The following is a 12,434-nucleotide window of genomic DNA, read 5'->3' as shown; positions in this document are numbered from 1 at the left end:
CAACTCAGCTTTGCGAGCAGTAACCCCCCGCTCAGTGCTGGTAGCCCACACTTTCATTGAGACACTCTCTACACTCAGGATATGGTGTTCCTACCTGATCCTGTATGTGAAGATCTATTTAAAGCAGGCAGTTACTGCTCTTCCAAGGTGTGTAAAATGATGGAATAAGGTTGGTGAGGAGCACTCTTCAGGGAATCAGTGGTTCCTGTCAGTTAGCTATTCCCACAGCCTAAGTTGTACGTGAGATGATAAAACCCTGCTTGACCCCTGTGGCCTCATGGCCCAAGTATGGCACAAAATAACATGGTTCCAAACCATCTTGTTGCTTTTCTCCCAAAAGAAGAAAGGTAATTGTGTTGACCCTAAAGTCAGCCCCACTCTGAAAGAGCAGATACACTTTAGAGAAAGTATGGACACTCATAGCACATTTTTGTAAACGTTTCTTTCTCCATCTGCTCAGAAGAACAACCTTAGTGTTCTTCCACAGGCTACCCAAGGGATGGGAATGCCCCCCAGTGTGTTATAGACCTTGATTTATTTTTTTTATTTTTTTTAACGTGTATTTATTTTTGAGACAGAGAGAGACAGAGCATGAACGGGGGAGGGGCAGAGAGAGAGGGAGACACAGAATCGGAAGCCGGCTCCAGGCTCTGAGCCGTCAGCACAGAGCCCGACGCGGGGCTCGAACTCACGGACTGCGAGATCGTGACCTGAGCTGAAGTCGGACGCTTAATCAACTGAGCCACCCAGGCGCCCCTAGACCTTGATTTTTAAGGGGCTGTGACCTGCAGTGTGCCCGAGCTGTCTCATCTCAGCATGTCCCAGGGCAGCCCTTAACTTTCAGGCAAAGAAAGGACTTGTGCCAGCCTCAGTCCTCTCTGTTGGGGCCCCGCTGAAAGGCCAGGCAGGGTATAACAGTAACTGACTCACGTTAAAATGGTCCTGGGTCACACTGTCAAGCCAATAGTCTAATTGGTGTCAACAGCATTCTTGACCTAGCAGAGCTTTAGGAAGGTAAAGGAGGTGGGGATATAACCACATGGAGTTAAAATAAGCTTGAATTTCTTTTTTATTTTTTTATTTTTTTAACGTTTATTCATTTTTGAGAGAGAGAGAGAGAGTATGAGTGGGTGAGGGGCAGAGAGAGAGAGGGAGACACAGAACTTGAAGAAGGCTCCAGGCTCTGAGCTGTCAGCACAGAGCCCGACACGGGGCTCAAACCCACGAACCGCGAGATCATGACCTGAGTTGAAGTCAGATGCTCAACCGACTGAGCCACACAGGCGCCCCAAAATTGGCTTGAATTTCAAGTCCTGTATTTTTCTTGTGATACTTCCAAGGTGTTTAGAGAACACAGCAACAGAAATGCCACGTCATCCACGAGGAAATATGTACTTAGCACCCAGTTGCATGCAACCCTCAACTAAGCCTACTCAGAAGTAAGATCTTGACCTGCCACAAAATCAGAAAGAATGCTGTCATTCTCACACCACAGCTCTCCCATGTGAATGCTGTGTGCTCATTCAGGTTGGGGGGGGTGGGAACCAAGGGGAGTAGCAGTGAATAAAGGGACATTTTGCTCCTTTTTGTATAGTTTTGGTTTGGTTTTTAATTTAAAGTAAATATGCTTTCTGTCTTTTTTTGTCGTTGTTCAAGATTTGCGTCAATATCAAATATGATGCAATATCATGAACAGGTCATTTTAGCGTAAGCCTAGATTTAGGTACCTGAGCAGCCCGGATTAAATAGCCCAGGAGCTAAATGGGAAGCTGTGAGGAGGTCCGTACAGGTCCATACAGACCAATTAAAACAGCTTGTATGTAGCATGTTGGACCAAGCTGACCATGGACCAGGCCCAGTCCGGGCATCTGCTCACCCCACGTCTTCTCCTTGCACAGGCCTTCCTAACAGCCATTGGTGATAAGAACCGCAGGGCCGTGCTTGCCCTGGAGCACATGTTTGCACCTGTCCTGGACGGCGCTGTCTCCACTCTGCTGGGAGTGCTCATGCTGGCAGGATCTGAGTTTGATTTCATTGTCAGGTAAGCAGAAGGGGAGAGAATCCTTATTTTTAAGAATTGTTACCACTGTTAGGATCTCTGTTGCTTACTTCCTTGTGTGTCCGGTAGACAGCAGCATGTCTTCATTGTGACTCTACTCTCCTTCCCCCTAGACTGATGGAGGTATAACTGACAAATCAGAATCGTAGTGTCTAAGGTATACAGCATGATGTTTTGATATGCCAACCAGTACATTGTGAAATGATTACCACAGTCTGTGACTCCACTTTCTCTTGCGTTTATTAACTCAGAGATATGCTGAGAGGTATAAGGAAAAGGTCTTTTTTAGAGGCCTTTTAGGGAACATCTTGGGGAGAAGAGACGGAGAGTCTGTGGCCAGCAGCAAAGACAGCTCCACAGCTTGAAACCAGAGGGCCACCCAGCACCCTGGCGTTGACCTGGGTTCCCCTCAACTGCCCAATTTTGACCTTGACTTCTCTTCCGAAACTATAGAAAACTTAAAAATACCTGAAATTGTCACCTACATTTTATTCCTTCAGGAAGCAAAGGTGGCATGCCCAGATTTCACATTCAAGTTCTCACTAAGATTTAGGGAGTCTTGGGTATGTGACTGTGGTGCCATGTGTTTGAAATCCAGGCCTAGTTTGGATACTTCTCCTTGGAACCCAAGGCAGGCAGTTTCTGGTAGATTTATGAAGAATGCGAGTTTGTGAGGTAGAAAAGGAGAGCCAAGGTTTCCTTCTGAAAAAAACTTGACAACTGCAGGGAAAGACCATTTTCTTGTCTGAAGAGCCTCCACAGCATCGTAAAGTAGCTTACTCTTGGATGTGACAGTGCTGCTCTGTGGAGGGACAAGGCCAGAATCATCAATAAGTGAAAGGCCAGAATTAGAACCGTGGTAAAGCAGAACCAAATATGAGACATGACTGCATTGTTTGGGATGCTTCAAATAATCTGGAGAGAGAATAGAAAAAGGCTTTCTTGGTGTGCATGCCTGTAATAGGTCTTCGATTTTCAAGTAAAAAGAAGAGGGTTTAAAGTTTCAGCCCAAGTTCCCTTATTACAGAAAAAAGATCTATCCATTGGTCTGTGGCATACTCCATAACCCGTTGGGCAGTTCGGCAACAGAGAGTTAGCCTTCCTTGAAGGAGTGCCGGAGTTTACTGTGTGTAGTTTAGTACAGGGTAAATGAAGAGGTAAAATAGCTCTTGCATCGTGGACCAGTACTTCTCACACCACAGAGTGCTTATGAATCATCCAAGGCTCTCTGCAAATGCAGGTCGGATTGCACTGGGTGCAGGGAGCGTGTAGAGTGGGATTGGCATTTCCAGCCAGCTCCCAGGTGATAACCCAGGCTGCCAGTCTTCTCTGCACACACTGTTAATCACCTAACAAGCCAATTAGTACATTCTTGTTTGCCAATACCAGGTAGATAGATGTATGCCTAAATTAGATCAAGGTTTTGGCCTGAGTTTTATTTTCAGCTCTTAACTTCACTTTGGCTTTTCCTTTATTTCCTTAGCACACACATATTCAGGCATTAGTAGATGTTTCTTTATGGTATAAAACCCCTGTGTCAAGCAGAGTTTCTTCTGTGTTTTTCCTCACTCGACACAATGCAGTTACAAGCACCTCAGTGCCATTTTACACAACGAATAATGTGGACCCCAACGGCCTCCGTGTAGCTTACAGTCTCTGGGGGGAGAGAGAGTTCATGGCATTTCAGAACCATGGGAAACACTGAGTGTGATGGGGTCTCAGAGAATCTAACTCAGCCCTGTGGGGACACTAAGTGAGACACAGAGGGGAAACGTAGCCAGAATTAGAGCAACCAGCTGGGAACCACGATGGAGGGCAGAATCCCAGCTCTCATCCAACCCATAGCTTCCTGTTCTCTCCCAGAGATATCAGGGTTCTTGTTTCAAGCACTTAAAAGGGCTTCCCATTTTCTAGAACTGGATGGATTAACCTGATAAAGCCCTCACTGAGGTCAACTAAATGAGCAGACATTGTATACGCTAAGCCGTCAGAAATCTAATTGGTCTGTTTATTCTACAGTTAGATGGATGGGATGCAAATGTCTTAATGCCTGCTGCTGATATATGCTTCAGCCTAAAGTTCCAGCAGTTTACATTAGAGCAAGACATTGGCGGCTTGGTTTTTACTAATGCAGTTCAGAAGTTTCTAGTGTTTACAATAGCTGCAAGGTATTTGTGTTTTTATAGGGAATCTCTCTCCTTTCATCTAATGTCGAAACATATATAGTCATGGCAAAGTTTGGTGCCTGTTCTGTTTTATGATCAAGAGGACCCTTAACAGATAGATATCTTGCCCTCCCTCTTCCCAGAACATCCTGAGCTCTCCGCCCCCCACCGCAGCCCCTCCTTGCAGCAAAATCGCCCTACACTCAGTTCCAGAAATGCACGTTTGCGTGGAGCCCACTCCCTCCAGCTGTGTGGAGTGTCCTCCAGCAGCTCTCCCGGGCTGACAGGTTTACCTTGGTATTCATGAAGGATCCCAGACCTTAGCCCTCAATGGTGGGAAAGCAGGGCCACTTGCGCACTCTCCCCTTCTTCATGGTGCTGCAGCCTTTATGTTTGAATTGGCTGACGCAAAACAAGAGTATTCAGAGATGCTAAATTGTTCAACAAAAGCTTGGCCCGCAGAGCAGCCCCCTCATTGTGGACCGCCCTCCCCCACACAGAATGGGCAGCGTTTTCTCTGCAGAAAGCTGGTTCTTGTGTTCTAAAAAGGTTGCAATTGGAGCTGTTTGGTAAAACTGGAACTCACAGAATTCTAGGCAGAAAGTTGTGATTAATGAAAGCCCAGGGAAAGCCTTACCTGATACGCTAGAGACTTAATTAGAGATTCTGCTCTAAGATGCTGAAGCATTTCACAGTGGATTAGCTGCCTGCAGAAGTGGGCTGCTTTTCCTCCTGAGCTAAATTGTTTAAATTCTACACCCTTCACTTCATTTGTTTGCTTCTGCTGGGTTTTCACGGACGGGGCCCCTCTGCATTGTATTTGTGCTTCCAATCTGCTCAGCCATTCAGCTCACATTCCATATTTTTGTGTTTGTGTAACACATTCATAAATAACATTACATGCCAGGAGATTTCAGCAAATTAACAAACTAATTTTTCTCTCTTCCCTTCACGAACTAACACTTTGGGTTGTGGAATGTAGTCCTCGAGAGTCACAAGGTAAAAAGAGAAAAAAAACTAATGTCGTGCTGAACCACAGTCTTTTAAACTGTGTGGGTTTTGTTAATTTGGGGTTTTGATGCGCTGTGTAATATTTGGGCACGTGAAGGCTTGCTGCTCTTACTTTTGCCACAGTGAATGTTCCTGTGTCCCTTTTATCTTCAAGGTATTTCTTTGCTGTCCTGGCAATCCTAACAATCCTGGGTGTTCTCAATGGACTGGTTTTGCTTCCAGTCCTGCTGTCCTTCTTTGGACCGTATCCTGAGGTCAGTAATTATGCCGGGCTGTAATGGACAGTCCCCAGGCCACCTGAATGCTGTTTTTCCTTGTGTCACTGTTCGTTTAGATCTTTAGGCAGACCCACATTGCTGATTGTTTACTTTTTCAAAATATTTCAGTAATTATGAAATGTTTTTCATAGAAAAACTATGGCTTTTTTCCTCTTCAATTTAATAGTTTGGGAGATGCAGGACTAGTTTTGTTTGGGTTTTTTAAACCAACTGATTGGCGGCCTGAGTCGTGTAGTTCGGTATCAGTGAACCATTTTCCACTCAAGATGAATATCTGGGCTTGAATCAAAGGAAGAGGGGCACAGCCTGCCTTTCCAAAGTGTAAAAGCAGAGGGCAGCTCTTTTGCTCCCGCTGTCAGGCCTGATGGTCCTCGAGGTGGCAGAGTGGGGGAGGGGATAGCAGGAGAGGCTGGGGCAGTCGGGGGATGGGTGCAGAGACCCCTGAACAAATACTGTGCTTTGCACTTTAACTGTGACCAGCAGGTAAATGGATGATCACACTTTTAACATGGAATCTCCTTCAATAGGTGTCTCCAGCCAATGGGCTGAACCGACTGCCCACCCCTTCCCCTGAGCCGCCCCCCAGCGTGGTCCGGTTTGCCGTGCCCCCTGGTCATGCAAACAATGGGTCCGATTCCTCTGACTCAGAGTACAGTTCTCAGACGACAGTGTCGGGCATCAGCGAAGAGCTTCGGCACTACGAGGCCCAACAGGGCACCAGGGGCCCTGCCCACCAAGTGATCGTGGAAGCCACAGAAAACCCTGTGTTTGCCCGCTCTACAGTAAGTCACCCTAGAGGCCAGCCCCTGCCTCCTCTATGCAGCAAATCCCAGACAGATAGGATTTAAAAATAAAGTATAGGTTAGGTAGAATCCTATGAAATTGCCAATCTTTGACTCCAACTATAAAAACATGAGTTGAGTGTGGTTCTATCTCATATAGATTGAAAAGGGCAGGGGCCAGTAACAGTAGCTACAAAAAGCATTGGTATGTGTCTTGTTTGGGCTAAGTATAATTTGAGTTTAAGGGCCAGAGGTAAAGCATGCTTTGCTTTTTTTTTTTTTTTAAGCCGTATATCATTTTAGAATAATACTTTTTGTTTTTAATGTAGTGGTATTTTTATTGCCAACAGAATGATTTTTTTTTCCTCTCACTTCTGTTACCTTTAATTGCCCTTGGTACAAAATTATTTCAATTATTAATGTCCAAGATTTTACCAGAAGGAGCTGGAGGGAGCAGAGAAGCTTAGCCTTCAGTAATTCAGGACAGCCATAAGCAGCCTGGGAGCCCCTTCTCGGAGGCTCTAAGAGCCGCAGCCATGCTCCCTAGGATGTCCTTAGCCCCCCAGGCCTAGAGCACAGCACACAAAACCCGAGGAAGGTTCTAAGGCGCGTGCTGCTCCAACTCAGGGCCTCCTGCTGTCCCTCCAGGAAATGGGTATTCCAGTCCCAGGCCAGAGCAGCCCTTCCATGAAAGAGAGAGAGGCCAACCAAATAACCTAAATTTTCCTCCTCTTACCCCCCGTGACGATGCCTGCTGAGCTGCAGTGTGAATCTGGTTTTGTTCAGCGGGAGCCTAAAAATAGGTACAAGCTGAACGACTTTGAAGTTGGTCACGGTCCTTTTGATTGATGTGGCCACTGTGTTGCTCCATGCTTTGTATAGAGACCCAGAAACCAGATTCCTAACAACCGGACAGAGCAGCACTGCCTCATGGAACTTTTTGCGATGATGGAAACGCTCCCTCTGTGCTTGCCAGTATAGTAGCCACTCACCACATGTGGCTGTTGAGCACTTGAGATGTGGCTAGTGCCACGAAGGGACTGAATTTGGAATTGTTGTTAATTTAAATGCAAATAGGCATATGCTCCTAATGGCTACCGCCCTCAACAGCATAGGTATAGGCAGTCCTGCCGACGTGCTGCATTTGTGCGAGCCGGAGCCAGATGCTCAGCAGTTCACAAAGAGGACGAGCTTGGGATCTGACTGTGCGGCACAGGGTGGAGTGGCAAACCGACAGGGGGGCAGCCCGGGTGCTCTCCGACCACAGCCCTGCATTTATGGGCAGCAGCTGTATGTGTCTGGCCAGCTGTGCTACAGAAAGCCTAGACATAGGGTCCAAATAAGGCCTCTGCCACGTCGTGGAGGTTCTAAAAGAACAAGTTTTTCTTTTGTGGGTGGAAGGCCCAGTTGGCTCCCGGGGGCCTCTCCCAGCCATTTGTGGGGCTGACTGAGCACTTGGTGAAGAGCTGTGTGTGGGTGGCCGGCGGGAACCGGAGCCAAGAAGGGAAGGCTGGGAGCGGCGGGGGGCGATGCCCCGCCTGGGGTTAGCACCCCGCCTGTTTTAACCTGCCCTCGCCCTCTGCAGGTGGTCCATCCCGAAGCGAGACATCACCCACCCTCAAACCCTCGACAGCAGCCCCACCTGGATTCAGAGTCCCTGCCTCCAGGACGGCCAGGCCAGCAGCCCCGGAGAGAACCCCCCAGAGAAGGCTCACGGCCACCCCCCTACAGACCGCGCAGAGACGCTTTTGAAATTTCTACTGACGGGCATTCTGGCCCTAGCAATAGGGACCGTGCGGGCCCCCGGGGAGCCCGTTCTAACAACCCTCGGCACCCAGCATTCACTGCCATGGGCAGCTCTGCGCCCAGCTACTGCCAGCCCATCACCACTGTGACGGCCTCGGCGTCCGTGACTGTTGCCGTGCACCCGCCACCTGCCCCCGGGCCCGGGTCCGGTCGGAACCCCCGAGGGGGTCTCTGCCCGGGCTACGGGGACTACTCTGAGACTGACCACGGGCTGTTTGAGGACCCCCACGTGCCTTTTAACGTCCGGTGCGAGAGGAGGGATTCCAAGGTGGAAGTCATAGAGCTGCAGGACGTGGAATGTGAGGAGAGGCCCCGGGGCAGGAGCTCCAACTGAGGTATGTGCGGCTGGTGGGTGGGCCTCAGCAGCAATGGAGGGGCACCCAGGGGAACGGAGGGCAGAGCTCCCTGGGAGTTCTTTAGGCTGCATCCTTGGGGAGCCCCTGGGCATTGGTATGTCCCACACTGAGCCCCAGTGACCTCTCATCTCCCTGGCAAGGATGCCATGTCCAAGCTTTGCCATCCTCGGGGAGCCCATGGAGCCCCCAACTGGGTGTCTCACCTCGCTGCTCACCTGTTGAGGGTTAGTGCAAGTTAACAAAGACGCTAACAGCTGCACCTTTCACCTGGTTTTCAGGCTTTATAAAGCCCCACCACAGGTATGTATGCCACACATACAGCTCGATGCGTCGGTTACACAGTGAAGACATCCGTGTCGCCAGGCCCCAGATCAGCCTCTCATGCCCTCCACCCAGCACCCCCAGCCTGAGTTCTAATACCACTGAGCAGTTTGCCTACTTCTGTGCTTTCTGAATATACAGACTCGTATACCTATTGCTTAGTTTGACTTCCTTTTTTTTCTTTCAAAGGGTGAGTAAAATCTGAAGCAAAGAGGCCAAAGATTGGAAGCCCCCCCCAACCCCCCCCCCCCCGAACTGCTTGAAGAAAACTGCTAAGAGTTATACGGATGTGCGCACCGGGAGAGCAGTTCAGTGTTACTGTAACCGACTGTATTATTTTGTGAAATAGTTCTATAAATATTTAAGAGGTGTACACATATGTAATATACGAAGGAACCGATGTAAAGTAGTGCGATCTGGGCTCTCTCCACTCCTACCCCCCGAGTGGGCGGTGGGGAGGCCACAGCGGGGCCCCTCCTGATTTGTACATTGGTCTCTGTGCCACAACCAAGCTTAACTTAGTCTTAAATTTCAGCATATGTTGCTGCTGCTTAAATATTGTATAATTTACCTGTATAATTCTATGCAAATATTGCTTATGAAATAGGATTATTTTGTAAAGGTTTCTGTTTAAAATATTTTAAATTTGCATATCACAACCCTGTGGTAGTATGAAATGTTACTGTTAACTTTCAAACACGCTATGCGTGATAATTTTGTTGTTTAATGAGCAGATATGAAGAAAGTACGTTAACCCCGGTGGCTTCTCCAGGTGTAGTTGGATGCGATTCTGTTTGGCTGTGCGTGTGAACACGTGTGTGGTTTCCCGATGTACTGTACTGTGATTTTTTTTTCTTTTTTTGTTTCTTTTTACTGTCTGTAACCCTTCGTGGGCTCCGCCCTAGTTAGGCTGGAAGAGTCAGGATATCTTTATTGCTTGGTGCTGGTGGAAAGCTAGCCCTGAATGTCGCCTTATCCCTCTGCCCGACTTGCTTCAGGTACAGGGCGTCTCTTATGATCATTGGCTGCTATCCAGACACTCCTAGTTCATGCCTCAGAGGAGATGGGCTCCGCTGTGTGGGTCATTGTGGTGGACGTTGGAACCTCAGGGTTTAGAGCTAACATCTGTTCATCTTCATTGGTGTTAAAGAGTTCTAGAACGTGCTTAGTGGTGAGCCTCACCTGAGCCATGAATGTTACTCTAGAGTAGGCAGCATCATTGTACCTCTCGTGACACACACACACACACACACACACACACACACGCCCACACACCCTCAAACGTTCAAGAGCATATTGGAAATCTTTTGGAGACAATGATCCTGCTATGAGTGGAAAAACCTGTTGATTCTGGGTCCACAATAAACCTGGAGGTGATGTTTTGAGTTCCTACAATTTAAACTCCCCTCTTCCTAAATTGCACAGTTGGTGGGGCTTTCTAGATCTCTTTGTATCTTCTTTAAAAATAAGTAGTGAGCATCCAGTGTGGTGGTATGGAGTCGGAAGTTCTACAGGATGAGAGCTTCAGAAGGATCCTTCTCAGTGCGTTAATGTTAACATTATGAGTACACGCTTCCTAAATAAACTGTGTCCCTCCTCTCAACCTTATTAGTGTTCTTTCAATGTGACATTGATCGAAGAGCAGGGAGATGTTAATTGCATACACCCCACTGAAGAATGTATACGGAGGCAGATCTGTCAACCAGGCATTATTTTTAAAGATTTGCTTCTGTATTGATTCTGTTGTCTTGCTTTGAGGTTTGGTCCTCCTCAGCTCTTAGCCAGAGACCAGCAACTGTCGGGGAAGCAGTGGATACCCGGACTAAGCTACTGTAGGAGCACAAAAATGGCAGCTTCCATTGTGCCCTCCTGTTTTACACAGAAAATCTCAGTCAAAAGTCAATGGGCTCCCAGTAGTACCGAGCAGTATAGTGACCTCAGACCCTAAAACTTGCCACAAAACTGTAAGATACTAATTGTAAGCCACCTGTGGCCGCCAGGTGTGTGTGTTAATGTGCCAGGGGCCCCGACGGGCCCACGTCTACTGTTTGGTGCCTCTGTCAGCCACACTGTCTGTCCACCTAATAGCCAGCTCTGCTCAGAAAACTTACGTCCTGCGTTCAGGAGAGAGATGATGCAAAATTCTGAGGTCTGCTTCCCTCTGGCTCGTGGCATGCCCTCCTCGCTCCTTTCCTGAGCCCAGCTTGTGTGGCGCATGACAGTTTGCACAGCCCTGCTTTCTGCACAGTGTAGAACTTTCTCCCGTAGTCACATTGGCAAAGGGAGAACTCGGGGGCTGGCAGGCAACTAGAATTTCTCTCTCTCTCTCTCTCTCTCTCTCTCTCTTTCTTTAAAATAGTTTTATTTTGTCTGTCTTGTTTGTTCATTTGGATGTTTTAATTTTTTTTAAATCTTTGCTGATATTTATAATTTTGTATCATAAGAATGTTTTCCTACAGTATTTGTCATGCCAGTTTATAACAAAAAATGCAGGGATTTTATTTCTATTGGAAACACTATTACAGCTATGTTTTACTTTTGAACAGAATTTTTATTTGTATAGAGTGCTTACTAATGTTAAATAGTTCAGAGTATATAACATCTTCATTAAAGACTCATGGTAGGTTTTAGTGTAAGGAGTTTAAAGGAAATAAATATTCAAACTGGGTCTCATTGTCTGCCAATTTTGGCAGAAATGGGTTTGTGTCATTTCAATTACAAAGATAAAAGTATGCCATATAATTTATTTATATGAAAATTTATTTTTGTAGTGTACATAGTAGTCATCAAGTCTTTTGACAGAAGTATATTTTTAAAGAATTTATATGTGATGAATCCATGATGTCTGGAACTTTGCTGAGACATGAGTGGGGCACGCTTTTCATTGTAAAGTACAGCAAGGAAAAGAAAATGCTTAACAGTGTTAAGAGAGTGAGATGGAGTAAATATTCATGCGATTGTGAAATGTGTATTAGTTACCATTTGTGACCTAGTGTGGTTCTCATTTTAAACCTTGGAAGGCAAAAATGTACAAACTCTCTAAATATTAATGTTCAAACACTGATAGAAATTCTAACATGAATAAAAAATAATATAACTTGTTGGTTATGTCTTTGTTCATGGAATGTTTTTTATTACAGTGTTTTATGTAGGCAGCACGTCAGGCCATCATAAACTTTGTTGATTTGTCTTAGTAACATTGCTAAAGAATCCTTTCTTGTTCTACCTCATGGAGGCATTGTTGATATATGAAAAGTTCTAGGTTTTTATTTTCTGACACCGAGAAAGTTCCTCAATTACCATTCAAAGGGATCCCCTCCTCATCACTTAACATCTTTGTATGTGATGCCTAATAATTAGAGGGAACATTTATAAAGATAAATTTGATGACTATTAAAATAAATGGAGGTGCGATACTTAAATAGGAGGGCTGACGATACGGGGCTGATTGAACCTGATCTAGAATGTTTTCTTCTGAATGTTTATATGATTACATCCCATCTTTACTAGAGCCATGGAGAAAAATAAGACCAGGAATATCATAGCGATCTGAAAGCAAAGAGCGGTGGGGAAGAACTCAAGACCCAAACTGTTACACATGGTGAGAGGTCAGCAAACTGCAGTCCATGGGCCTCCTCCTGTTTTTGTAAAAATTT

At 46.4% G+C, this 12,434-nt stretch overlaps 1 protein-coding gene across 1 annotated transcript in view; it reads left to right on the top strand.

Moving 5' to 3' along the window:
• Nucleotides 1-11,886, top strand: part of PTCH1 (patched 1) — a 63,385-nt gene extending 51,499 nt beyond the window's left edge. The window contains exons 20-24 of the mRNA XM_047103076.1: nucleotides 1,899-2,041; nucleotides 5,390-5,489; nucleotides 6,041-6,295; nucleotides 7,881-8,436; nucleotides 8,968-11,886. Of these exons, the coding sequence (XP_046959032.1) occupies nucleotides 1,899-2,041; nucleotides 5,390-5,489; nucleotides 6,041-6,295; nucleotides 7,881-8,435 (1,053 nt within the window). The 3' untranslated portion in view covers nucleotide 8,436; nucleotides 8,968-11,886. The remainder of the gene's footprint in view (nucleotides 1-1,898; nucleotides 2,042-5,389; nucleotides 5,490-6,040; nucleotides 6,296-7,880; nucleotides 8,437-8,967) is intronic.
• The last annotated feature ends 548 nt before the right edge of the window (nucleotides 11,887-12,434 follow it).

This window comes from Lynx rufus, unplaced genomic scaffold, assembly GCF_022079265.1.
Source record: "Lynx rufus isolate CCGP_SWC_20201006 ecotype Redwood Valley unplaced genomic scaffold, mLynRuf1.p SCAF_10, whole genome shotgun sequence".
Classification (NCBI taxonomy): Eukaryota; Metazoa; Chordata; class Mammalia; order Carnivora; family Felidae; genus Lynx; species Lynx rufus.
Note: the sequence above shows the minus strand (reverse complement) of the source record. Positions and strands in the feature narration are given on the sequence as shown.